The 23,894-nt window shown below is 49.7% G+C and overlaps 9 protein-coding genes across 9 annotated transcripts; 3 read left to right on the top strand and 6 right to left on the bottom strand.

Moving 5' to 3' along the window:
- Nucleotides 1-254: 254 nt before the first annotated feature.
- On the bottom strand, nucleotides 255-2,259 carry sti1 (Hsp90 cochaperone STI1; the record flags this gene model as incomplete). The annotated part of the gene is made up of 4 exons (XM_057293209.1): nucleotides 255-519; nucleotides 583-1,868; nucleotides 1,939-2,132; nucleotides 2,195-2,259. 4 exons carry the CDS (start codon nucleotides 2,257-2,259, stop codon nucleotides 367-369), a joined length of 1,698 nt encoding a protein of 565 aa, XP_057148020.1. The 3' UTR covers nucleotides 255-366.
- Nucleotides 2,260-2,525: 266 nt separating this feature from the next.
- N7519_006432 (RPC34 RNA polymerase subunit family protein) lies at nucleotides 2,526-3,797 on the top strand (the record flags this gene model as incomplete). Its single annotated transcript, XM_057293208.1, has 3 exons — nucleotides 2,526-2,540; nucleotides 2,777-2,928; nucleotides 2,990-3,797. The coding sequence occupies 3 exons, from the start codon at nucleotides 2,526-2,528 to the stop codon at nucleotides 3,795-3,797; spliced, it is 975 nt and encodes a 324-aa protein (XP_057148019.1).
- A 463-nt stretch (nucleotides 3,798-4,260) lies between these two features.
- On the bottom strand, nucleotides 4,261-5,511 carry N7519_006431 (putative PHD finger domain protein; the record flags this gene model as incomplete). Its single annotated transcript, XM_057293207.1, has 1 exon — nucleotides 4,261-5,511. One exon carries the CDS (start codon nucleotides 5,509-5,511, stop codon nucleotides 4,261-4,263), a length of 1,251 nt encoding a protein of 416 aa, XP_057148018.1.
- Nucleotides 5,512-7,266: 1,755 nt separating this feature from the next.
- N7519_006430 (uncharacterized protein) lies at nucleotides 7,267-8,772 on the top strand (the record flags this gene model as incomplete). The annotated part of the gene is made up of 2 exons (XM_057293206.1): nucleotides 7,267-8,289; nucleotides 8,371-8,772. The coding sequence occupies 2 exons, from the start codon at nucleotides 7,267-7,269 to the stop codon at nucleotides 8,770-8,772; spliced, it is 1,425 nt and encodes a 474-aa protein (XP_057148017.1).
- Nucleotides 8,773-9,268: 496 nt separating this feature from the next.
- On the bottom strand, nucleotides 9,269-10,888 carry N7519_006429 (uncharacterized protein; the record flags this gene model as incomplete). The annotated part of the gene is made up of 1 exon (XM_057293205.1): nucleotides 9,269-10,888. One exon carries the CDS (start codon nucleotides 10,886-10,888, stop codon nucleotides 9,269-9,271), a length of 1,620 nt encoding a protein of 539 aa, XP_057148016.1.
- Nucleotides 10,889-11,921: 1,033 nt separating this feature from the next.
- N7519_006428 (uncharacterized protein) lies at nucleotides 11,922-12,263 on the bottom strand (the record flags this gene model as incomplete). Its single annotated transcript, XM_057293204.1, has 2 exons — nucleotides 11,922-12,039; nucleotides 12,196-12,263. 2 exons carry the CDS (start codon nucleotides 12,261-12,263, stop codon nucleotides 11,922-11,924), a joined length of 186 nt encoding a protein of 61 aa, XP_057148015.1.
- A 2,928-nt stretch (nucleotides 12,264-15,191) lies between these two features.
- Nucleotides 15,192-15,848, bottom strand: N7519_006427 (uncharacterized protein; the record flags this gene model as incomplete). The annotated part of the gene is made up of 2 exons (XM_057293203.1): nucleotides 15,192-15,624; nucleotides 15,724-15,848. The coding sequence occupies 2 exons, from the start codon at nucleotides 15,846-15,848 to the stop codon at nucleotides 15,192-15,194; spliced, it is 558 nt and encodes a 185-aa protein (XP_057148014.1).
- A 2,333-nt stretch (nucleotides 15,849-18,181) lies between these two features.
- esdC (GTP-binding protein EsdC) lies at nucleotides 18,182-18,964 on the top strand (the record flags this gene model as incomplete). The annotated part of the gene is made up of 1 exon (XM_057293202.1): nucleotides 18,182-18,964. The coding sequence occupies one exon, from the start codon at nucleotides 18,182-18,184 to the stop codon at nucleotides 18,962-18,964; it is 783 nt and encodes a 260-aa protein (XP_057148013.1).
- A 969-nt stretch (nucleotides 18,965-19,933) lies between these two features.
- Nucleotides 19,934-23,763, bottom strand: N7519_006425 (DNA-directed RNA polymerase II subunit RPB2; the record flags this gene model as incomplete). The annotated part of the gene is made up of 3 exons (XM_057293201.1): nucleotides 19,934-20,096; nucleotides 20,160-23,500; nucleotides 23,575-23,763. The coding sequence occupies 3 exons, from the start codon at nucleotides 23,761-23,763 to the stop codon at nucleotides 19,934-19,936; spliced, it is 3,693 nt and encodes a 1,230-aa protein (XP_057148012.1).
- Nucleotides 23,764-23,894: the final 131 nt, after the last annotated feature.

Below are 23,894 nucleotides of genomic sequence, written 5' to 3'. Positions count from 1 at the left end.
TGAATATTAATGGCTTCCAAGGTTCTCTATATGTTGTATTGTATCTATATTGTACGGGGGACACACAATTCAATTCCGACTGAGATATATATTTTTAGGTGAACTTGGTTCATACAGTTGCAACATAAACAACTGCATGTCGCACATTGTATTTACCGGAATTGCAGCAAGCAGTCGAAGGCACAATCTTGACAGACACTATGGACTTACTGCTGGCTCACCACTAAACACTGCTACTCCTACAAGATCACAAGGCATATAAGCAGAATGGAATTTTAGCAATATGGAACTAAAAAATATGCTGGCAAAGATATATCGTGTCAATTCGTATTCAAATCCCTTGAATGCTCTACAACCTCAAAGCATTTACCGCCCCATGCGGATAACACCAGCAGCCATCAGCTTCTGGATCTTCATCCGCACCTGCGAGTTCTTCATGTGCTCCTGCAGGGCAGCGGGATCACTCTTAGCCTGCTGCAGAATGCTCTGCATAACGGGGTCCTGGAGGACAGCCATGATCTGGAGAGAAAAGTTAGTATACTTCAGGCTGAATAGTCCGGTTTAGAGCATATCAGATCTTACCTCGGGGTCATTTTGGATACGAGCCATGGTCTCCTCCTCAGTCTCACCAGCGCGTGCGCTGAACTGGGCGTCCAGACACTTCTGCTGCTGCTGCTCGATCTCGCGGGCGTTCTTGCCGTCGTCGTTGTCGGCGGCCTCGGTGAAGGTATCCAGGGCACGGTTATACTCCTTCATGGCGATCAGGGCAGCACCCTTGCGCATGTAGGCGCGGATGAACTTAGGGTCACGCTTGATGGCCTCGTCGCAGTCCTGCACGGCACCGGGGAATGCCATCAGCTTGATCAGGGCTGCGGCACGGTTGGAGTAACCGCGGGGGTCTTCGGGGGCACGCTTGGTCATCTCAGTGAAGGCGTCAACGGCACCGGGCCAGTCGCCTTCCTGGAACTTCTGCTGGCCGAGCTCGCGGGCCTTCTCAGCCTCGGCAGGGTCAATGTAGGCGTTCCTCTCGCTCGTGATCTTGGTCTTCTCGGCGTTGCGGAGTTTGGTCAGGGTATCAGGGGTGCGGTGCTCCATGAGCGACTTGTTGTAGAATTCGATGGCCTGGGCGAGGTCACCAAGCTTCTCGTATGAAGAACCAATTCGGGTGTAGGCCTTGGCCATCAGCTTGAAGTCGGCGCGCAAGTCGCGGCCCTCCTCGATAGCGTTCTGGCAGGTCTCGATCGTGCCTTGGTAATCGCCCTTCTCGAACTTGGCAGCACCAATGTTGTTCAGGTAGGTGATATCCTTGAAGATTTCCCAAGCCTTGGTGTAGTGCTCAATGGCCTCATCGAGCTGCTTCTTCTTGTAGAAATCGTTACCAATCTTCTTCTCAGCATCGGCAGCCTCCTTGGCCTGCTTCTTGGCAATTGCCTCCTCGTCTTCCGGCTCGGGCTCCGGGGTGGGCTCCTTCTTGGGCTGCGAGGTGCTGGGCTTAGCAGCGGGGGTAGGAGGCTCCGCTCCCTCGCCACCGAAGTTCATATCAATACCGAGAAGCACACTCATGACCTGCAGGAAGCGCGGGTCGCGGATCTCTTCTCCGACACTGTTAGGGTTCTGTTGGATCTTCTGCAGCTTCGCCATGAACTCAGCATCTCCCAACAGGGAGGCGGTCTTGGGGTTGTTGGCCAGCTTCTGGAACAGAGCCGGGTCGTTGAACATCCCACCGAGACCTCCTGTTGGGTCTCCACTGACACCATCTGCGGTAGCCTCCGCATTGATGGCGCGCTGAGTGGCCTCCAGACCGGACTTGGCCTGTGCGTTGCCAGGCTCGATCTTCAGGGCCTCCTCATAGGCATCGTGCGCAGCCACTGCCGTCAGTTAGCACTTTGTCGCAATGGAATTTGTTCCGTCACTTTGTGCGCAACTAGAATAACATACAAAGATCTCCAAGACCGCGGTACGCGGCACCCTTGCGGACATGGCCCTTGGACCAATCGGGCTTGATTTGGGTCGACTTCTCGGCATCTTCGAGGGCTTTTTGATATTCGTTCTGGGCGGAGTAGACAGCGGAGCGGTTGGAGTAGAGGATGTGGTTTTCGGGCTCGATGGCAATGGCCTGAGAGAATTTCTCACTGGTCTTTATCAGTCTCTGCTTTGACGGAGTCACAATGTTAAAAGGTGGGGTAGCGCATACACAGCAGTAGGATAGTCCTTAGCAGAAAAGGCCTTGTTGCCCTCTGCCTTCAAAGCGTCGGCCATTTTGGAATGATATGCGAAGTTGCTCAGAAAAAGGAGAAATGCAGATCAAAAACAAGAGCACAGGGAACTGGAAGTGCTGAGGTCATGAGCTCAATCGGCCGGAGCTTCTCGAAATTTCCGTTGCTATCTACCGCCTCAGGCAGCAACAAATTAAGCCTCAGGCGACAGACACCTCAGGCATTAACGCTGACATTGAAGCTCCGCGGGGCTAAACCCTTTTCAGTCAAAGCCAGTCCCCGCCGAGAAAAAGTCGCCAAAAAAACACCATGTGTGATTCAAGCGTGACTCAAATTTGCCGACATCGACGCACCATGGTCCTCTAACTTACTCCCTGGCTCTAGCATCCTCCCTTGAACATGAAAAACCACGAGCCTCTTCGAATGAACCTTGATTTTGCCTGATATCTCCGTCGCATCTCCAACAATGGCCTCCGCGGGGTCCCCAAGTGGCCGAGCTTGCCTCCAAGCTCTATGATGCATGCGTGAATGAATTTGACCCCGATCATCTGTTCTATCAGAACGACTTCCTCAATCTCAAAGTTATCCCAAAGAACGACGTCGCGCTGCTGCTAGAATGCACTCAGAGCCTCGTCAATCAAAATCTCTTCCGACTTCTCCAAAAAGATGGAAAGCTCACGTGGAAGCTGATTGACCGCGAGGATGCCGAGAAGTAGGAATTGAACGCATCGCTCTGTTGATAAAGCAGATAACTAACCCCTCCTCCCTTCCAGGCTCCGGAACCTCACCCCGGACGAGGCCATGGTCTACAATGTCATCCACTCCACAGAACGAACAGGCATTTGGGTGCGGCACATCGGAAACCGCACGAACCTGCACAAGTCGATCCTCGACCGATGCCTGAAATCCCTCGAAGGGAAAAACTACATCAAATCCCTCCACAATGTCAAATACCCCAGCCGCAAGATGTACATGCTGGCCGGGCTTGCTCCGAGCGAAGAAGTAACCGGAGGAGCCTGGTTCACAGACGGCGTACTGGACGCCAACTTCATCAACAGCGTCGCAGGCTACATCGAGTACACTGTGAGCCGGAAGAGCTGGTACGAAGTCCCGGCCTCAGACCGCAAGAAGCGCATCAAAACCGCATCCGGCAAAGCGGAGGTCAGGTCCGATGAGAAGACCTACCTCCCCTACCCCCACGGCTACACGGGATACCCGACCGTGGCGCAGATCACCTCTGCCGTCAACGACAGCGGCATCACGCCGGTCCGTCTCGGCGAAGAGAGCATCGTACAACTGCTCGAAATGCTCTGCTACGACAACAAGCTCGTCGCATTAGGCAACGGTGAGTGGTACAGATCTCTCAAGAACCCCGAAGCCGTCAAAGCGAACCAGTCCCGCAAGCCGCCCATCGAGGGCGACGATCTCTCCGTTGCAAACAAGCACCTCGTGAAGAACGGCATGACAGAAGCCCCCTGCGGCCAGTGCCCAGTGTTCAAGCTTTGTGCCCCCGGCGGCGCAGTGAGCCCCGAGACCTGCGAGTACTTCGATCCCTGGCTGAACAATGGGCTTGGGTTCTGAGTGGATTGGCGAGCAATGGCTGTTCCACGAATATCTGATTTCTGACTTTCGGCGTACTGTGTGCGCCCGTGTGCCAACATGTTTGCATGGAAGAAACAAAAAAAGGGGATATGTGCATAGCGATGGCGTTTTCGACTTGATTTGGTTATGCTCCGGCTCAAAGGTGACCCTGGGAATATTGGGCGCTGGATGGGCACGGCTTGGACATACGCTTGGCTATAGCTGGGAATGGATACATGGGGGGATTCTCTGCTTTGTGTTCTCCCTTGGGGATTAGCATCAGTTTTTGTCTAGAATAGGCAGAATATGAAATTCATTCGGTTTAAAGATTCGAAATTATGCAGCGTAACTAGTAACAAGTAGATATTTTTGTCCAGTCCAGCCCAACACCATAAAAGTCCCTCAAAACGCCGTGGGTATATCAATCGTCATACAGATCATAGAAAGAGAAGAGAATAGAGAATCACTTTCCCAGAGTACGTCTGCACTCATCACAGTACCAAGTCCCAACTGGCTCGCGTGTCAAGCCAACACACTTCCAGTGGAACCACTCATAGGGACACTCATCATTGTCGCAAGCCACCATATCCCCATGGCTAACAGTGCGACAGGTACAATAGACTTTCGAATCCTCATTACCCTCATCCTCATCCTCGTCGTCGACATCATCTTCAGCAACACCATCACTCTTGTCCGAGTCCGATGTATCAGCACTACTGAGCATGGAGTCATCATCCTCATCGCCTTCCCCATTGGGTGATTTCTTCGAGATCTTGATACGACCACTAGCACTGGAAGAGCGCTTGATCGGCTTCCCACTGGCAGTCTTCAGCTTCTTGACTTGCTGGTGTGGCGCGACCTTCTTGGTCAGTGCCTTCTTGGTGCCGATGTTAGAACGGGGACCGGCACTGCCTGCGCGACTGCCTGCCGGTGTGCCAGGCTTCGGCGTACCAGGGCCCATGGAGGATTGACGCAGGTTTGAAGAGGCTGCAGGGAGGGTGTTGAGGGATGGGTTCAAGCGGCGACGCTTGCTGTCCACTGCCCCAGCGGAGGATTCGCGTTGGCGTTGCTGGAGGTGTACGACGGCCGCGGCGGCGGGAGTAGCCGGTGCGGAGCTGCGTGCCGCAACTTGTCCGAGCTGGGCTGCAGAGCCAGTGGCGCGGGGAGTTGTGGATTGGTTCAAGCGCTGCGCAGCGGCCAGGATGGGATTCGCGTTTCCGGAAGTCGGGTTGAGGGGAGTTGAGTAGGCTGGGGAGTCGGAGGGCGTGGAGTCAGGGAGGAAGATCTTGGGTGGGTTGCGGTATTTGTTTTTGGAGTCGAATAGAGAAGGGAGTGGGGGGTCGTTGGAGAGGAGACCTTCGTTGACTAGATCGCGAATGCGCACGTCGAGTCTTTTGATCTGGCGATCAAGGAGGACGCATGCCTTCTCGCTGAGCTGGATCTTCTCGTTCTGCAGCTCGTGGGATTTATCCATGTTCTGTAGAATAGTCTTGCTATATGGCTCTTCCTTTGGGTTCGGTGTTAAACTGCCGTTCAGCTTGATGAATTTCTGAATGCTGCTGTCTCGAGAGTTGATTGTAGCGCGGCACTCCTGCATAACCTTGTCCTTGGCCTGTATTTCCTCCATAAGGTGGTTGATCTCAGCCGGAAGATTTGCCACATCGTGGACGAACTGGTCCAGGACAGTTGCGCAGTCCTCCGCACCGTGTGCCATTTTGGATTCGGTCGCAGGGCAGGTTACAGGTGGGCTCCTATCGGGATACTGAGAGAGTGATGTGCAGCTCAACCGGATTCGATGTAGCGCTTGCTCTGATGCTGATATTATTGTCTCAAATTTTATTGACCAGATGAACGCTTGGCCTTTGCTCGCGTCGATAGCCCGACTCCTAACATGGGGGACAAATTGGTTGAAGTCGGAGGAATGCTGACCCATTCATGACTCATCTTCGGATCGGCGCTATGAACATCCGAAGTATAGACGTCTGTTCCTACCTTAACTAAACATAAGAAGATAGGGAATTTGACCAATGGACTTTTCATTGAATATATGAAATCCTGTGACACTTTATATGTCAAAGGAACAATATTATGGAAGGATATAGGACTGAATGAATGGTATTCGAGGGTCTCGTTCTAGCTGGAGATCATTCAAAAATGGATCCTGTATAGTCAAACCAGTTGGCTCATACCTACATAGGTATTCTACCGTATGGAGTGAGGCCGAACTAAGCCTTGTATGTTGATGTCTGGACACTATGTATCGCATTGATACGTATTCAAAGCACCGAATGTATTGGGTCCTTCGGCTTCTCAATGGACATGTCGCAGATCTCACTCTTCGGCCTCCTTTTTGGGATTTCTAGCTGCCTTTGGTTCATATTCCATTTTACGGTTTTGAAAATTCATTAATTAATCATACTCTGCACATTCTTTTAGGAAATTCATTGGATATATCCGACGGATATGACCTGCCGTCTTGTGTGCTGTTATACTCGATTCGACTAAGTTTCTGTGCACATATAATGCAAAGTGTAAGCAACCTATCAAAGTGTTACAGCGTTGTATGCGTCATTGTTAGGGATAGGTATAGTTCACAAACCCTGCGGTTCCCCCTGATGAAGCCATCTGCTGTTAACCGTTAGTATTGCCGGAGCTGCGGCTTTGATATATTCATTCTTAGTGCTCTTGTTCATTTTGAGACACCAACCGGGCTTAACACATAATAACTAGTTGTGTCGCCAGCTAGATCAAAGAATTGTGTTTGGTGATAGTGGCTACTGGAATAGTGTAAAGGAGACGTGCAGAAAAGGCTAATTATGTAGCCTCGTATGTATTCCAAGGTTGTCTTTCCAGTAGAGTTGCAAGATATCACTCTCGAGGAACGAAACGATCAAGCTTGAGATAAATACCATAACGACCCCGAACCTTAGATTTATTTCTCTCTGTCTGACATCCATGGAGAGTGATATTCCAAGAAGGCTCCTTAAGCAGTTACGTGATCTTGCTTTTTATCATCCAAACAAAACAGTCTACCGTGAACGGATCACTAGAGTCTCATGATAATATCAGAACAAACCGTACCGATCAAGTCTCAACTCTCCTCGAGACTCGACCCTCTTCGACTACCAACCCTCTGCGGCAGGTCCTTTGATATTGCGAAGAAACACTTGACTTCTTGAGACTTCGTCCTTCTCGAAGTCCTTTGCCTTTCCCTGGCGACCTTTCACTTGTTCCAGACCTCTACTGGCATATACCTTTCTCAGTTTACTGGTCTCAGACACCATTCGAGAGATCTTCTTTCTGTGCACCCAATCGTTTTCCCAATCGCCTTCTCAATCGCCATTCCAACTGCCTTTCGAGCCGTCATTTCGCCCATCTTCTTAATCGATCGTCCAGCCGTTCCTTCCAGTGACCTCCGAGCCGTTCCTTCTGATCACCCTCCCAGTCAACTTTCACCTCGCATCCCACCATGCCATATCCAAAGTCGTCAAAGAAAGGCCATCGACATGACAAGACAAAGAGCCCAGGGTCAACCGAGCCCCCAAAAGACCCGGAGCCTAACCCTACCGCCAAGTACTTGCCGGTATCGAGGAATGATCCCATCTGCCGAGAATGGCCATCTCTGCTACGTGAAATTGTCCGAAAGATTGACCACGATGGAGTGTGTATTATCACGTGTGTTCTACAGAAGAAAGGTCGCGACCCGGGCTTTACCACCACCATACTCGTCGTCTGCAATTCTCCAAAACCCCCAAGCCATAGATACACCTCGATTGCCAAGATTCGAGGACTCCTCGACGAAATTAGCCTGTCAAGTGTGTCAGTCGAGTTTGTGCCTGGGGACTTCACTCGAGAAGCGTCAGGTCTCCATAAGGAGCAGCTTGACCGACGTGTTCTACATCAACCTTCTATGATTGGTCAAAGTCTTGCACCCAGAGGCACGTACGGCTCGGGAACGCTCGGTGGTTTTATAGAGATCAAGCTACCGGGTCAATCCAGCTACAAAACCTTGGCCCTCACCTGTTTCCACTGTGTCAACCCCAGTGAGGAGGATCTAGATCCCGACCTCGTAGAGAGGGTGCGGATGTGGCGGGAAAAGGGGGTTGAACCGGATGACGACCTGAGAAGAGAACTCCAAATGGAACACCCGAGTTCCATGGCCATGGAAGACAAGATTGCTTCCCTCACAGACGAAATCCAAGGCATTGAGACAAGCGAACAATACGGCCAATTCCGTGAATTGGAGGGTGAGGATATTGAGTCCATGTTAGGCCGGACTGCCGCGCGAACATTCACCAGAATGAAGGATACACTGTCCAATCTCAACGACTTCCTTGGTGAGATCGAAGCCTTCAAAAGCGACAACCGTGCGGCTTTCGGACACGTGTACGCGGCGTCAGGTTTTCGAACAACACCGCCGGCCTCCGGAATTACAATGAACCTCGATTGGGCTCTTATTGAAGTCCCAAATGATCGGATAGGGCACAATGTGGTAAGACTTTTCTTCTCTTCTTCTGAGTCCCTTTTCACGTGAATTTGTCTGAAACACGTGCTAACATCATCTCTTCTTCAGACACCAGATGGCCACGATCTAAAGGAAGCCCCAGTCCCTGAAAATCTTGAAGGAATGCAGGTTTTCATTCACGGTCAACGGTCAGGGCACCGAAAGGGGATAAAACATCCCCTCGAGTCAGCAGTTCTCGACTATGCAATCATTGACGGGAAAAGTACTAAGCGAACTACATATGAACATTCAATCCACCCGGCGCATACCCCTGAGTTCTCCCATGAAGGTGATTCTGGGTCCCTCGTATTTACTGCCTCCCATGTGGTCATTGGAATGCTGTTCGCCGGTGGTCTTAGCCATTCGATGTCCTATTTCACGCCCATTGAAGTCCTCGTCGAAGACATCAAGGAAGTCACCAAAGCCACCGATGTTCGGCTAAAGATGGATCGTTCCTCTTTTTCTTCTTAGGACATCGACGTCTTCTCTTCCGTTCATTTCGCATCTGCTCCGCCCTTTTTCTATTCGTTCTTCTTCTTCTTCTTTTTTTTTTTGCTTTTTTCTTTTTCGCTTTTTGCTTTCTTTCGCATTTCGATTTCGGTGGTCCTGATCTAGTCCGATTGATATTTAATCAGGTAGTTGGATCAAATAAATGAACCATGGCCTGTCACGATCTGATGCTATATGCTAGATCATATGTTATGGATTAGTTTGCTTTCTCCTACCTACCTAGGTAGGTACCTAGGTAGTTTGCCTCGCTTAAGTAAGAAGGTCGGGGTTCGTGTTTATTAACTATATTTGTATTAGCAATAGGTTACCCATAAGCTTGTAGTATTGCAAGTAAGGAATTCTCTTTAATCTCAAAGCAATGGAGTCACATAGTGCGAGTCCTTATTCCTTGGTACTGGGCCCCGGCCCGCGACTTGCTTGTCCCGATCATGTGTTCCCGAAACCATTGTCGGCTATTTTAACCCCTATAGTTTTTGCCCTTCCTGATGATGACCCCAACCATAGGGAGATTCATGTCATCCAGAATCTTCACAATACCATCCCTTGTATCACGCCAGTCTCGAGTGCTATCATATTCCACGGTCATCCCCACAGTAAGCGGCAGATTCTCTCTGCTATCAGTCGTTCCCTCACGGTGTACGGCAAGCCTGATCATTCCCGTAACATCAAGTTCAGTCTGTATCCTGTGAAGTAGGTCCATGTAGACTGGATAAACGCGATCAGTCTTTTTCATTATCCACGTGTAAGTTGGCTTGATCTCGCATTCGGATATTTCAACATTGACTTGTCCAAGGCCGACATTGGATAAGTGATTCCAGATTTGGCGACATGCCTGGACCCAAGAGTCATCGACGGTGTCACGAGTTGCAGAGAAAATCAAAGTTGGCAGATAGTCAAACCGATTGAAAAGTCCGTACTCGCATTTTCTGAGCCTCATCGAGAATGGGTGGATTCCGTGTTCAGCGAGAATTGACGTTATCCGTTGAAAGAGTCTATAGTCCTCGAGAATGTCATGGAGGGGATCATCAAGGCTCAATCTGAGTTCTTGAACGGGCAAAGGGAAAAGGAATGGCCCTCCGGCCCGTCCGGCTTCGTTGATAAAGCCGTCCGGTTCAACGTGCCACCTGCCAGTGTCATCATTTCTGTCACAGCTGGTCCGAATGCGACAGCCATTTTGAACGGGAGACGCATATGCACAGATACTTTGTGAGCCTTGGGGGATTCTCAGTTCATGTTCTTCAGTGTCGAGGGGGACTTGGAATGATGTAGTTGAGCTAGCAGGCGAGATGGAGCGGGGGCCGGCTGGGGAGAATGTGTCGAAGCAATCCTGAGAGGGCGACTCAGAGCCATCCTCACTGCCAGAATCGGACGCGTTGCTCCTTTTGTCATCAGGATTCCCTTGAATGCAATCACCAGATACAGCGCCGGACTCTTCGGAGGAGCCGGAGTTATTGGGAAAGACCGTGTCAGCGTCATCCTTAGAAGCAGCCTTCCCCAAGATAACTGTTTCGGCGTCTGAATCGGACTGTGAAGATGCTTCCCAGGCGGTACTTGTTTGAGTATTCGAGTCTTCCGTAGGGTCATCGGCAGAGTCCATGTCACAGTCATTCTTGGCAGCAGGGTTCCACAAAATAACGGTTTCAACGTCGGCATCAGACTGAGGAGATGTGTCCCAGACCGCGTTGGGTTGAGGATTTTGGCTTTTCTTGGAGGTATCCTGGAACAAATCGCTTGTTTTCAAAACGTTGCTGTCTGGAAATGCCGTTTGAAGACTATTGGGGGATGAGCTATTAGGCGAGGACGAGTTGGAGCCATCTGAGGAGAATATGTCAGATCCATCCTCAGGTGACGAGTCGGAGCTGTCGGGAGATGAGCAATCGAACTCGATAGCGCGGCGATCGTCAGGGACCTCAGGAGACGATGAGTCGGACTTGGCTTTGGGTTCAACATCCAGAGTGACCGCGGCGAGAGAATCAGACATGTCGCCAAGCTGAAGCTCGTAATTTTCCTGGAGAGGCCCGTTGCACATAGCGATAGTCGGGGGCTCAGATGTGGGTTCAGTGGATGTCTCGGGCATGGCGATGCTTTGAAGGTTTGAAGGTATCAGTGAACGATAATGTGCAGGCCAACAAGTGGAGATCAACGACGTGGTGGTGCTTATCAGCCTGTCTTGGCAAAATATGAGATGAAAGAATTTGCCAAATTTGACGGGGAGGGTTGGAAACGGATAAACAGACAGATCGGTGATGGTTGATGAGAAAGTCTGGGGGAGACCCTGGAGTGGAGTCGTCATGTGCGGCTCAACGGTCTTAGCAAACTTTAAAAAGCCCCAGTGAACAGAAAGTGAGAGTACGGCGTCAAGAAAAATGAATAATGAAGCACTAATTTAGGCAGTAGAATCAATTACATTTGATAATCTTCACGGTTCTATGGAGCTGCTATGTTCGTATACCCCTGAAAATCGTTATTTTTCTGCAGGGTCCAAATGACAAAATAAGCCAGATTCTTCTTCAGAAGGCCAAACTTCTTGTACAACAGGTTGATAATTGTTAAGTTATATGAGCAGCTTCCCATTGGACTGACCAAAATTGTCCTCTAATTGTATGTATTTTTTAGAGGCCTATCTCCTTTGTCCCTAGTTCAAGGCTTACGCTGCTAGTAGTAGGCACGAAGCCGTGTAGTCCTAGTCTACTAAGAAACAATTAGTATTGAATACAAATAAGCAGTATTAGTAACTCCGTAGCATTATATACGAAACCAGCAATGGATATAATCAAGCCCGTTGTAATTGCTTCACTTAGGTATTCTCAATCGGATCACGATATATACATGTGTGTGCTGAGTATTGGGTATCAGTTCTCTACTTTAATATTAATGATCTAAAGAAGTCTGTTGGTTAATTACTCAATGAATTGCACCATTAGTAATCGTCGAAGGGATTACAATAATGACCAGTGGAGGTAGATGAGAAAGATGTTGAGACTGCTTCATAAGATACAGCAATATCTGCTGCATAGCATAACCAAATTCAATAGTAACATAATGACCCTTTTAGTCATAATATCAAGAGATTGCCACTTGAAGATTGGGGCAACTCTTATATGACTTCATCACTGTTTATTTCCTGCAGTGATATCCAGGAAGTGACCCCACCGAATCTCCAACATAGACCCAGGGAGGGTCACAGCCGCCTGCTGCACGGTTGAAGAGATGAAAGTAACCTGTTGTCTATATGAGAACGTTTTATTCAAATAGATTGTACGGAAGGGTTAGAGCTCCTACCACCTCTGCACTGACAGAAGGTATCAGCAACACCGCAATGAGGATTCGCGCTATAGGATTGTCAATAAATCGGTTGATGTAGTAAAGTATGTGTCAACTCACAATGGATAGCATCCACTTGAGGGAGGAGCATCGTTGTTCAACTCGATGGCTGGGGCTGCTAGTACCATGGCTTCATTCACAAGAACAAGGAAGGTAGAGCGGCCTTCATTTTGTATAGAAGAAACAGATTGCCAATCTGTCTACAAAGCAATTGTTTGGACAAAAGAATGGTTAGGGACCTCTGGCGTAGGCTCGCTTTATACCTTTTGACGCAGGAATATTTCAGCAGGTCTAGAGTCAACATTGCAATCCACCTGACGAAGCTTGATCCACAAGATTTTGTCTTCGTCCGTCTGTTCGTATAGATTAGGGATTTGCTCTCCTTTGGTTAGAATGAGAAAGGAAGTTGCTAATAACCAAATGCCGAATGTAGCACCATCCTGTCTGCTTTTTCCTCGGGATGTAGTCATGTCTGTGTAATGCAACAGAGCAATCTATTACTGAGACCGGCCTTCAGGTGGACATGGGTAGGCAAATTTTGTCCCTTGGAGATTTTATACAGAAGCTACATGTAGTCAAGCCGGGTCGTCTGGATGAAAATAAACCCGGCTATTTCCGCATCTGGTATACACACTTTATTAAAGGGGCATTTATTGCTCTAAAGCCATAGTCTATTAGGTCAATTTGTGTTTTTAAAATCATCCACGCGGAGCTTTTACATATGTAGACATAGGTTCTTTTGGTATCCAACGAGTTTGACTGGTTTCCCTTGGAATTTGACCCGTGAATTATCATTCTTGTTAGTATCATGCCCCTCATTGTCGAAGCTGCTTGGTTTCGGTATTGATTTCCCTTCTATTGACCTTTACTTCCATTCGATAAAGTACATGGTACTGGAATTCCATCTTGACTACGTATGTACCCAGGCAGGAAGTTGTTGTTTGACGACAAACAAAGGCTTTGACACCTAAGGCACTACCCCTCCTATATTTAGGCATTGTTTTTATTTCCAGCTCTTTCACTTCACTTCACTTCACTTCACTACTCATCACTGCACTTCTCGCTTCCTTTTACCATTCCTTTGGGAATAAGTATGTACACTGTCTGCTCTTCCTCTTTTCACGAGGCTATTAGACAGCTTCTTCTGACTTTTTATCATCGATGATGCTCTAGGCATCAACTACCATCACTGCCGTCAGGATACACACAAGTCTGTCTCTGTGAGATTGGACAAAAGGTCAGGATTTGGCAATACCATACCCCGCAGCATGCAGCTAATTTTACTTCCAGATCCTAGCTCTTCGATAATAGCTTGATATAAAGAATACTATTATATCGCCTGAACTGGGAGCTGATCTGTACTCTTGATATTTGGGTAAGGGACAGTATGTTATCTGACTACGCTCATCCTTCTGCTTTTCCTTTATTTTCATTCTTATCTCACTCAACGACCAACGCAGATATCGCCGGTTAAGACAGATATCCGAATCAACTAAGTAAGCTTTCTTACTCAACGCCAACACAGAGAAAGTGGGGTGTACCAAACCCTCGAGGACCACATGGGAACTCGCTTGTTGAGGAGGGCAACCACAAAACGATCAACCGAAGGCTCCAGCGCCTGGCACTACCACACCTTCCCGTCCCCCAAAGCGAGCGACTTTGAAAAATATGGCCAAAGAACCCCATCAACGTGACTACAGGTCACAGGGCTCAAGCACGAGGCAAAAGCCACAGAGCCCGGAGATCCCGTAATATCAACACCTTCGTCCCGGAAAGCGGCGGTGAAATTCTAGTCCTGGAAATGCCTACAATTCTGGCACATTAGGCGGGCTCCCGGATCATCCCTCTTTTGTCGTATTCGATGAGACAGCAGTGCTTCCTATCCATCTCGGTCTGCTTGTTTCCCATTGCATTTGGCTTCTTTGGGAAACAGAGTGCAGCACCACATCTCGGCTGATCGCACCTCCGTTGACTCCTGCGCCTTCACCAAGCCAGCCAACAAGCACTCCGCAGTCAGCAGCACCCAGTTTTCATGTGTTAAGTGTCAGTAGGAGCAGCGACCTACTAGCAAGGAAGCGGTAGCGGATCGAGACATGTCAATTCCAGTGACATTCTATCTCCAAGAGCGCCCAGGAGCGACGCAGCCTATTCCTGATGGTATAGTGATTTATGGTAATTAAAGGTGGGCAGACCATGGCAACCACGTGCTTCCACTGTGTCAACCAGAGAAAGATCTGCGTCTTGACCTCGTCACGAGGGTCCAGCAATGGCGCGAAAATGGCGTCAAACCGGATGACGACCTGAGAAGAGAACTTCAGGTGGAACACCCGAGTTCCATGGCTATGGAAGACAAGATTGCTTCCCTCACAGACGAAATCCAAGCCATAGAAACAAACGAACAATATATCCAATTATAACACTGCGAGTTGGTAACCCAATTGTTTACAAGGCCAATTGGGCCGACCCGTGGGACAGACCTTCCTTAATATGAGCAAGAATCTCTCGGACCTGAAGAGCTTTCTCCGAGTATTTGCTGCCTCCAGATTAAGGACCACCGAGGACAGGAACAGTTCAAATTTGGATTGGGCCCTAGTTGAGATTCCCCGTGGCCGATATCAGTACGATTGTTGTGAAAAGCACCCATCAATCCTGCTTCGACATCGTGTCTCTACACGACTTGTCCGATGAGCGGGTGTCTGACATACTGTACAAGCTGAATGACACTCTCAAATTCTGATTTTGGTTCGGTTTGGGTCAATCCACTTTGATTCCTTCTGCATGCCACAATTTGAGGATGAGAGGACATGACCAGGGCATGAATGAGTTCTCGAACGGGATTGTGCGCACGTAGTGCTTCGTATCCTTCCAAATTATTAACCCAGGTAAACAAGTATAGCCAAAACTACATCTCCGAGTCTTTAACAATCTCCTCCCTCTTCACTTGCCCTCCACTTCCTCTTGCGTAGGCTTCCTGCCCCAAACCCTCCTCCTGTAAAACATCAGCCATCTCACTCATCAAATAATCAAAGAAAAGAAACGAAAAGAAAAAGAAAAACTCACGCATACTGCCACATATGAACATGCGGATCCTGCAACTCCTTCCTAACCCTCGCCAACAAAACCAACACCTCCTCCTTCGTCCACGGCCGCGGAAGCCCAAACTTAGTAAGAAGATACAAGCCCCAACCCTCCATCCCCGCCGTCCACTGATGATAATGCAACCTCCCCGCTTCTTTCAGCGTAGGGTCTCTCGCCCACGGCCCAATAGGCCATCTATACGTCTTCTCCTGGATATCGACAAACCCGGCCTTTTCCATGGCGGTGCGCATGGTGTCCAGTGTATCGAGGGGATGATTCCAGTTCTGTCCGGCGCGGAACACGGCTTCCGTAAACTGGACCATACTGGAGTCTGTCGACATGCTGGAATCTGAGCAGCGGATTCGTGGATCGCCTTCTATTTGTTCGATCCAGCCACCTGGGCTTAGGTTTCTGGTACTTTATGTTAGATTGATGGGTACGAAAAGGGGCAGGGGCCAGGAGTGTATGTGAGTGGTTGATATTGAGGTAGGATAGGATAGGAAGGCTTACTTATAACACTGCGTGAATAGACCGTCCCATTCTACGGGCGTGAAGGCGCCTATTAGCTGGCGCATATGGATTAGGTCGAAGGGATGGCGCCAGGTCCATTCCTGGAGGATGTCGTCGACTTCCATGGTGCAGTTTGGGGGGGAGCCAGTTTACTGGTGGGGGAAGAGGTCTACGCCTCTGACGGTTGCTTGGTTGGTTAGTTCAATGTTCAGGGTATGGATATGCAGATATATGCACTTACCATTTGGGAACATGTCAGATACATCGCTGTATTTTGTCAGTTTGTGTTGGCTTAAGAAGAGCTTGCTCTTACATGGCCCAGGTGCCTCGGCCAGTGCCGATGTCCAGGATTTGCTTTCATTTGGTTAGCGGGGACTTCCATATCTATTTAACTTTTGGGTGTATACCTTAGGGTCTTTCACTGGTGCATGGAAGAGTGGGTTGTCGGTATTGGCGTCCAGAAGTACGCAGAGTAGGTGACTGGACGAGTTAGCTTGCATATTGTTGGTGGTAGTCAAACGCACCCTGCTTCTAAGCTCTCAAACTGCTGCTCGTCAGATGGACACCTGGATGAAGATTAGCAGGGGTATGATGGAGTTTATGAGGGGATATTTACCAAGATGCGCCCTCCCTCACAGTCTGATATCTGATATCTTGTCAATATCCGATTTTTGTAGAATCGCACATATGCATACCGTCTTCCATTTTCAAACACTCCCCTGTAGATGGATGATGATAGGGAAGTTGTTTCGCTAAGACCAGGTTAGAGTGATTGATAGTATCCCAGTAGAGTATACCCACGAGGCAAAGTCACTATCTACATAGTCGTCGCGTCCAAGGTCATAGTAAGCCGGGTCCTATGACTGATATTAGATGGCCGTCAATTAGATCATAGGACTTCCCTTACTATCTCGATTGATTTTTCCATGGCTAGAAGGAGTACTGGAAGGAAAGAACAATTGCAATTTCAAGAGAAAACAGGAAACCCATTATTTAACACGGTAGGCTAGACAAAAGAACCCATCAGGGATCAAAATGTCTGGGATCAAGACGCATACATGACTCTTTCCAGCTTTAGTGCTTCGACTACTCATGGACTGACCAACGACCTTACGATTGCCCCCTTGTCCTTGTATATTTTTACCCACCTCGTTGCGGGAAGGAGTTAGCCAATCAGGGGACAATAAGGTATCCATCGGTCGCAAGTCCTAGATTGAAGAGCCTTTTTCTTTTCTTTCTCTCTCTTTGTTCTTCGAAAAGGGGAATATTAAGAAGATAAAGACCAGGCCAGTGTTGTGTCGACTCGGAAAGGCGGAAAGGGAAAGTCGGCACTTCACCACATGGCACGATGTGCACGATACCTCACCCTTGTCAACATCCTTGTCCCTATCCTTGTTCATATCCTGTCAGCATCCCTGTCAGCCTGCCTCTGATTGAATAGGTTTAATGCATCTCATCCCGCTTCTTGGTCTCGGCGCATTTTAAATTATGAAGGCCGGGTGACGTCTCCCGGAATATTCCAATGTCGGGGAGTACATGAGTACATGAGTACATGAACGCACACCAGGATCCTTTGAAATCCTGTGACCTCCGTACGAAGTATGCCTGAGATACAGACCTGAGAGATACATTCCCATATATCTCCAGGCTAGGAAGGTGGGGGAGTGGAGAGAGTCCAACCTCATCTCCCGAGGCTCTCAACCTCAACAGTCTAGACATGACAACACACATACCCCTCCACCCCTCCACAATTCATGAGGCTGACAACTTCTTCAGTCAAATGCCTGAATTTGCTTGGACAATGGCCTTTCGTATAGAAAAACTCTTTCCTCTTCTGGTCCGAGCGTCAGCGCCAAATCCCCGGCAGCTATTGGCCACAGCCGTGAGGGCAGCACATCACAGTGCAACTTGCATCGAACCAACCAACATCGTCAATTACCCGCCCACTGCCAGTTGGGCTCTGCTTAAAAGAATGCCATAGCCACCTCGAGGCGGATTTCTTCTCTCTTTTTTTCTTCAGCGAGTGTTTGTTGTGTTTTATCTGCCTTATTCGAGTGATCCTGAGCACTGGTTGCCTGGACCTTTTTTTTCTTCTTTCTTTATCTTCTATACTATTCTAATTTTTTTACCCTTTCCTCAAACGAGCTGTGCTCTTTGAGATTCTGCCTTGCTACGGATTTCCTCGAATTTTACAACCATTAACAGCTTACCTTGTCGCCGGTCGACTTGATTTCGCTGTTTAACAGATATCTACAACAAACTCACTTTAATATAATCTCGCTCGATTATTCTTCTTTGTCGGACCGGTTCCCCAAAGATCAAAGAGTCCAATATCCCAACTTGACAACCCGAACTCCGGCAGTTTTAGGTTGTTCTATCTATACGATACTCTTGATCTTTATCTCGTACGACAACTTTTTTAAATTCCATTTTATTTTTTGAATACGTTTGATTCATCATGGCCGCCGTTCAACTCAAGTTCTCTCTCCGGACCTCGTCCAACGTCAAGACCGTCCACCTCGTCGGCTCCTGGGACAACTACCAACGTCAAATCCCGCTCTCCAGCGAAGGCAAGCCCGGCGCCTGGGTCGGCAAATTCCGCTTCCAGACCTCCATGCTCCAACTCGGAGGCCGCTACTGGTACTACTACATGATGGACGGATACCACGTCTCGCACGACCCCGCCGTCGAATACACCGTGGAGCCAACAACCGGCCGCAAGCTCAACATCCTCGATGTTCCCGGCGGCAAGCCAACCACCCGCTCCTCCGCACCAAAGACCAGCCGCGGAAACATCGCAACCGGTCGCGCCTTGTCCCCCTCGCGCATTCAGCACCCAAAGCCAACAAAGCACTACGCTTCCCGCCAGCTCCGCGAAGCGGACTTCGCTCCCACCGTCGATGACCTCACCCGTCGCTTCGCCGGCTCCCGTCTGTCAGATGAGTACTCGTACTCGAATAGCCCGCCCAGCTCTGCCGGGTCGTCTCTTTCGTCGCGGTCATCTGGTTCCACTTCGCCTTCGTCGCTCTCGTCTATGAGTGACCCGCCTGTTCACTGTCGCTGCGAACGCTACGGTATCACTCGCAAGGGTGACCGTGTCAAGCTTGACTGTGGTGGTTCGCGCTGTGGATACGTTGAGTCTTCCGATGATAGCTGCTCTGAGTCTGAGTATGAGAGTGATGAGGAGTACTCCCGTGCTCGCAATGCTGTTCGTCGTCAGGGTATTGTTGTTCGTCGGTAGATGTATATCTGGTGGCAGGTTCGGGTCCTGGAACTTGCTAGGGTATTTGTTTTTGTTCTTGCGCTTGACATGTTCTGGTCTGGTGAGACTTGGTCATTGCGTTTGTTTTGATTTTTGAAAAAGATAAATTTACCAAAAACAGCCCGGGCCGCGGGTGGACTGGTTTCGCGCTGCGGTTGGGCGGGGATGAGGATTGTGTGGTGAGAGGGGAGGAAATGAAGGAGAATGGGGAAGGAGAGAAGAAGAGAAGAAGAAGAAGAAGAAGAAGAAGAAGCCATCGACAATATCTCGATGCAGACAACATCCACCCTGGATCCCATCCAGCCTCGTGGACCCCGACAAGCTTATCTTGCGCCGGTCAAGGTCTGACCAGCCAAGCCATAAGATGACAAGATCTGTCCTGAGCCTCCTGGATCCAAAGGAGGCCGGACCAAGATGAAAAACGGTATCTCGTTAACCAAAGAACATCGCCCGGTGTCATGGACGGACAATTGTTCATGCTTTGGTTTAGGTCTTACTCTGAGATACCAATGAATAATGAGATATGACCTGTGTCCATGTGCGCTGTAGATGAAAGATTCTTGTGGTTGTAGGCCATTACTAAATACAACGCTCTATAAACACCCCGTCTGTAATAGACAGACACCCTCGAACAACGCTTGGGGTCTACTAGTGGGGGATAGAGAATATTGTATTCCTGGGTACGTGGGAAGGTAGACACATTACAAAAAAACAGGTATAGATGTCAAACTGTGTTGGAGCATCAACTCGAATTACTGTTCATTACTGACCTACGACTCGATGGTAAAAAAACCACACATAAAGTGTCTAAATTCAAATATGTAAGGCCGGTGATTGGAATGCGATGGCCAACTATCCTCCGAGACGCCGCGAAACAGGCCAAGCAGATGCGCATTTTTCCAGCAAGATCATTAAAGTACAAATGTGAAAGAATTGAGCAACCGTAAATCAACGCACCGAAACCCCAGAGCGATCGGTGAACATCCGAGCGGCAATGTTCATGGAGGCCAGCTCTTGGAACAACAGCTTGGCAGCATAGGGGATGTGCACTTGCGAGATACGGTGCTTGTTGTTGCAAAGACGGCACTCGAAAAGGCCCTTCTTCAGTTTCCTATAAAGACAGTTAGTTTTTGGTGCGACGAAAAGGCATAAAAGTGGGGATTGAAAAACTCACGCAACTGGTGTCATCAAGCCGCAATCGTCGCAAATATGAACACGGAACGGATCAGAAACGTCAAAGAGACGTTCCTTCAGGAAAGCACTGGCGCCGTGCGCGATCATACAATCGCGCTCCATCTCTCCGAAACGGAGACCACCGTCACGGGCACGACCCTCCACAGGCTGGCGGGTAAGAATCTGAGTGGGACCACGAGCACGAGCGTGGATCTTGTCGTCCACCATGTGGCGCAGACGCTGGTAGTAGGTGGGACCCAGGAAGACCTGCGCCACCAGCTTGCGACCAGTGTGGCCGTTGAACATGACCTCGAAGCCACGCGACTGGTAGCCGTGCTCGCGCAGCAGACGCGAGACTGAGTCGACAGTGACATCAGTGAAAGGAGTAGCATCACCCTCGAATCCACGAAGAGCCGAAACCTTGCTGAGCTGACACTCGATCAAGTGAGCAATGGTCATACGGGACGGAATGGCGTGGGGGTTAATAATCAGATCGGGAACGACACCTTCCCGAGTGAAAGGCATGTCCTCCTGTCGGTAGGTGATACCAATGGTACCCTTCTGACCGTGACGAGAGGCGAACTTGTCACCAATCTGGGGGATCTTGGTAGTACGCATGCGAACCTTGACGAACTTCAAGTCGTCGTTACCAGTGGAGATCAGCACCTGGTCAACGATACCGTTCTCGGTACTACGCAGGGGCGTTGACACATCAATCTTTGTGTGTGCCTTCGTGCGCTGACCGAGTTCCTCTGCATCAGCAGCCAACGGAGCTGTCTTGCCGATGATAATATCTTCTCCGGAGACACGCACGCCGGGAGCGACGATGCCGTCCTCGTCCAACTTATCATAAGTACCCTTGCGCATGCCAAGGGTGTCAAGCCGCATGGGTTTCTCGAACCTCTCAACAACTTGCAGTCCCACCATCTTCTCAGTATCCGCGTAGGTACGGTAGAAGAGACTGCGGAATAGACCACGATCGATACTGCTCTGGTTCATGATAACGGAATCTTCCTGGTTGTAACCGGAGTAAGTTGCAATAGCGACAATGGCATTCTGACCGGCGGGCAACTCTCGGAAACGCAGGAACTCCATCGACCGAGTGGTGGCCAAAGGCTTTTGTGGGTAGTAGAGAATATTGGCCATGGTCTCCATACGCTGCGAAAAGTTCGTCAAGAACACACCCATGGCTTGTTTGCCCATGGCAGACTGATAGGTGTTACGCGGCGACTGGTTATGGTCCGGGAAAGGAATAATACTAGCGCAAACACCCAAGATCATACTAGGGTGAATTTCGCAGTGCGTCCAGGTGTGGGCACGCTGGCTGAGAATCGACCGAACACGCTTGTTGGGGTCGCTGGTTTCGTCATCTGGCAGAGCGTAGCCAGCCTGGAGCTGTCGAGAGATCTCAAGATCCTCGGGGGTCATGACAATCATGATAGTTTCCTCTTCTTCAGCGTCGACATACTCAACTGCTCCTGAACGCACCAGACCATCCCATCCGAAGTATTGTTCGCGGCGTTCCTCTGGTGCCATGTCTGTTGGCAAGTCTTTGTCGGCCTCGAGCTTCCGAATGTGTTCCTTGTTAAGGACCAATCCGCCCGAGTTTTCACTCTTGGGATCATTATCGATAACGAAGAGTGGCCGGCAGACACGTCCAGTATCGGTGAAGATTTTGAACTCCCGTTCACGGATGTCACGAATCAAACTGACTTCATGGGAGATCATGTTTCGTCGACGCAGATTCTGCATCGTAGTAACAAGATGCGAAGGGTCCCGGTGAATACCCACCCAGACACCATTGACAAACACCTTTGTTGCATTAGGCGTCACTTGGGGTTCAAACTCCTCGAGAACTTCCATGTTCCGCTGAATCATGAAGTCCACGATAGGTTCAGCAGGTGTACCAACAGTGATGTAACACATCAATGCAAGGTTCTTGACCAGACCACAAGCTTGACCTTCAGGTGTCTCGGCCGGGCAGACCAGACCCCAATGAGTATTATGGAGCTGGCGGGGTTTGGCGATCTTTCCGTCTCTGCCAATGGGGGTGTTTGTCCGGCGCAGATGAGACAAGGAGGAGGCAAATGTGTAACGACTCAGCACCTGGGACACACCAGCCTTGGCGGACGCCGCCTTCTTCTGCTCGCCCCAGTTACCAGTAGCAAGAGCATACTTCAATCCACCGGTCAATGTGCTAGCCTTAATACCAATGTTGAGATAAATTTCTCGATTGGTCTCAACGCATCGCTGGACGTAACGCTGGAGATCCTTCGTGACTCGGGTGAAAAGAGTTCGGAAAAGACTTGCCAAAAGCGGACCAGCTAAGTCGAGTCGCTTCTTTCCGAAGTGGTCACGGTCATCGACATCACGACGACCCAGAGCACACTGAAGAAGTCGGTGCACCATGTATCCAAGGAAGAAAGCCTTGCGAGTTTCACTGCCCTCGCTCTGCGAAATATGAGGCAGCAATTCCTTCTGCATAATATCCCGGGCGTAGCGCACACGACGATCGTGGTTCAGGTTCGACTGTGACGATCCACGCTTGGCAATGAAATCCAGGGCAACTTCACGGTCCTGGATGACAAAGCCCTCCTCGATACATGGCTTCAACATCTCCAGCATGGGGGTATCGTTGCGGTCATAGCAAATGTGGTTGAGGATATCTTCATCGGAAACGACGCCCAGCGCACGGAAAACGACGACGATTGGAATATCGGCCTTGACGTATGGAAGCGTCGAGCGAATAGTCGGGCCAAATCCTCCTTTGGCGCTGTCACCCTTGGCGAAAAGCTTCAAAGTAAGCGACGAAAGCATGCGCGAGCCCTTCTCGACCGCACTTCGAATTTCAGCAATGTATGGTGTCGGGCTGGGAGGTGCCTTCTTGAAGACTTGGACGATGTTGCCCGCACTGCGCTCCTGTGCGATCAAAACCTTCTCACTGCCGTTAATGACGAAGTAACCACCAGAGTCGTAGGGGCACTCGTTCCAAGCATAAAGTGACGATTCGTTCAAGTCCTTGAGGATACAGTATTTAGATTTCAACATAATAGGCATCTTTCCAATAAAGACTGTTTCCTCCTTCATCTGCTCCTGGGGCAGCTGCTTCGTTTCCCAGTCGAGGTATGTGCCTTGAGTCTTCGGATCGCTTTCGCCCTCATTATCTTCGTCATCGGTGGGTTTGCCGATCTTTTCACGACCTTCCATAATCTTCTTTGTGACGCCGAGATAAAGTGGGGACGCATAGGTGAGGTTTCGTAGACGAGCTTCCTGGGGCAACATTATCGTGGTCGCGCCATCACCTTCTGTAACGGATGGGCGCGAAAGCATGACAGTGCCAAACTTAAGCTCATAACGGCGCACAACGATCGGCTCGATTTCGTCTTCGGAGGGGGGAGAGTCTGATCGAGAACCACCTGGCCTTGCTCCTCCACGAGCTCTTGCATTGTTGAGGAGATGAATTCATCGAATGAGTCCAACTGCTGGGAGACCAGACCCTTGGAGTCAAAAAAGGACGAAATCACTGTCCAGCAATCCTCGGAGGTGATGCCCTCGTCCGCCTCATCGTAAAAGTCCTCCTCGTACGTCTCGTCGTAGTCTGCCATGATTGCGGCGAACTGGGTTTAGATGTCGATTAAATAATGGGGTGAGGAGGAATGGAAACAAGAAAAGCGCAAGGCGCGTCGGCGTGGGAGCAGCTCCGCAAGAATCGCCCAACGCGCTGCAACGCCCGCCT

The sequence above is a fragment of the Penicillium mononematosum genome (genome assembly GCF_028829835.1).
Source record: "Penicillium mononematosum strain IBT 11891 chromosome Unknown utg000003l:1.0-8172316.0:1.0-8177699.0, whole genome shotgun sequence".
NCBI lineage: Eukaryota > Fungi > Ascomycota > Eurotiomycetes > Eurotiales > Aspergillaceae > Penicillium > Penicillium mononematosum.
The sequence above is the reverse complement of the archived record's forward strand: the minus strand, read 5'-3'. Positions and strand labels throughout refer to the sequence as shown.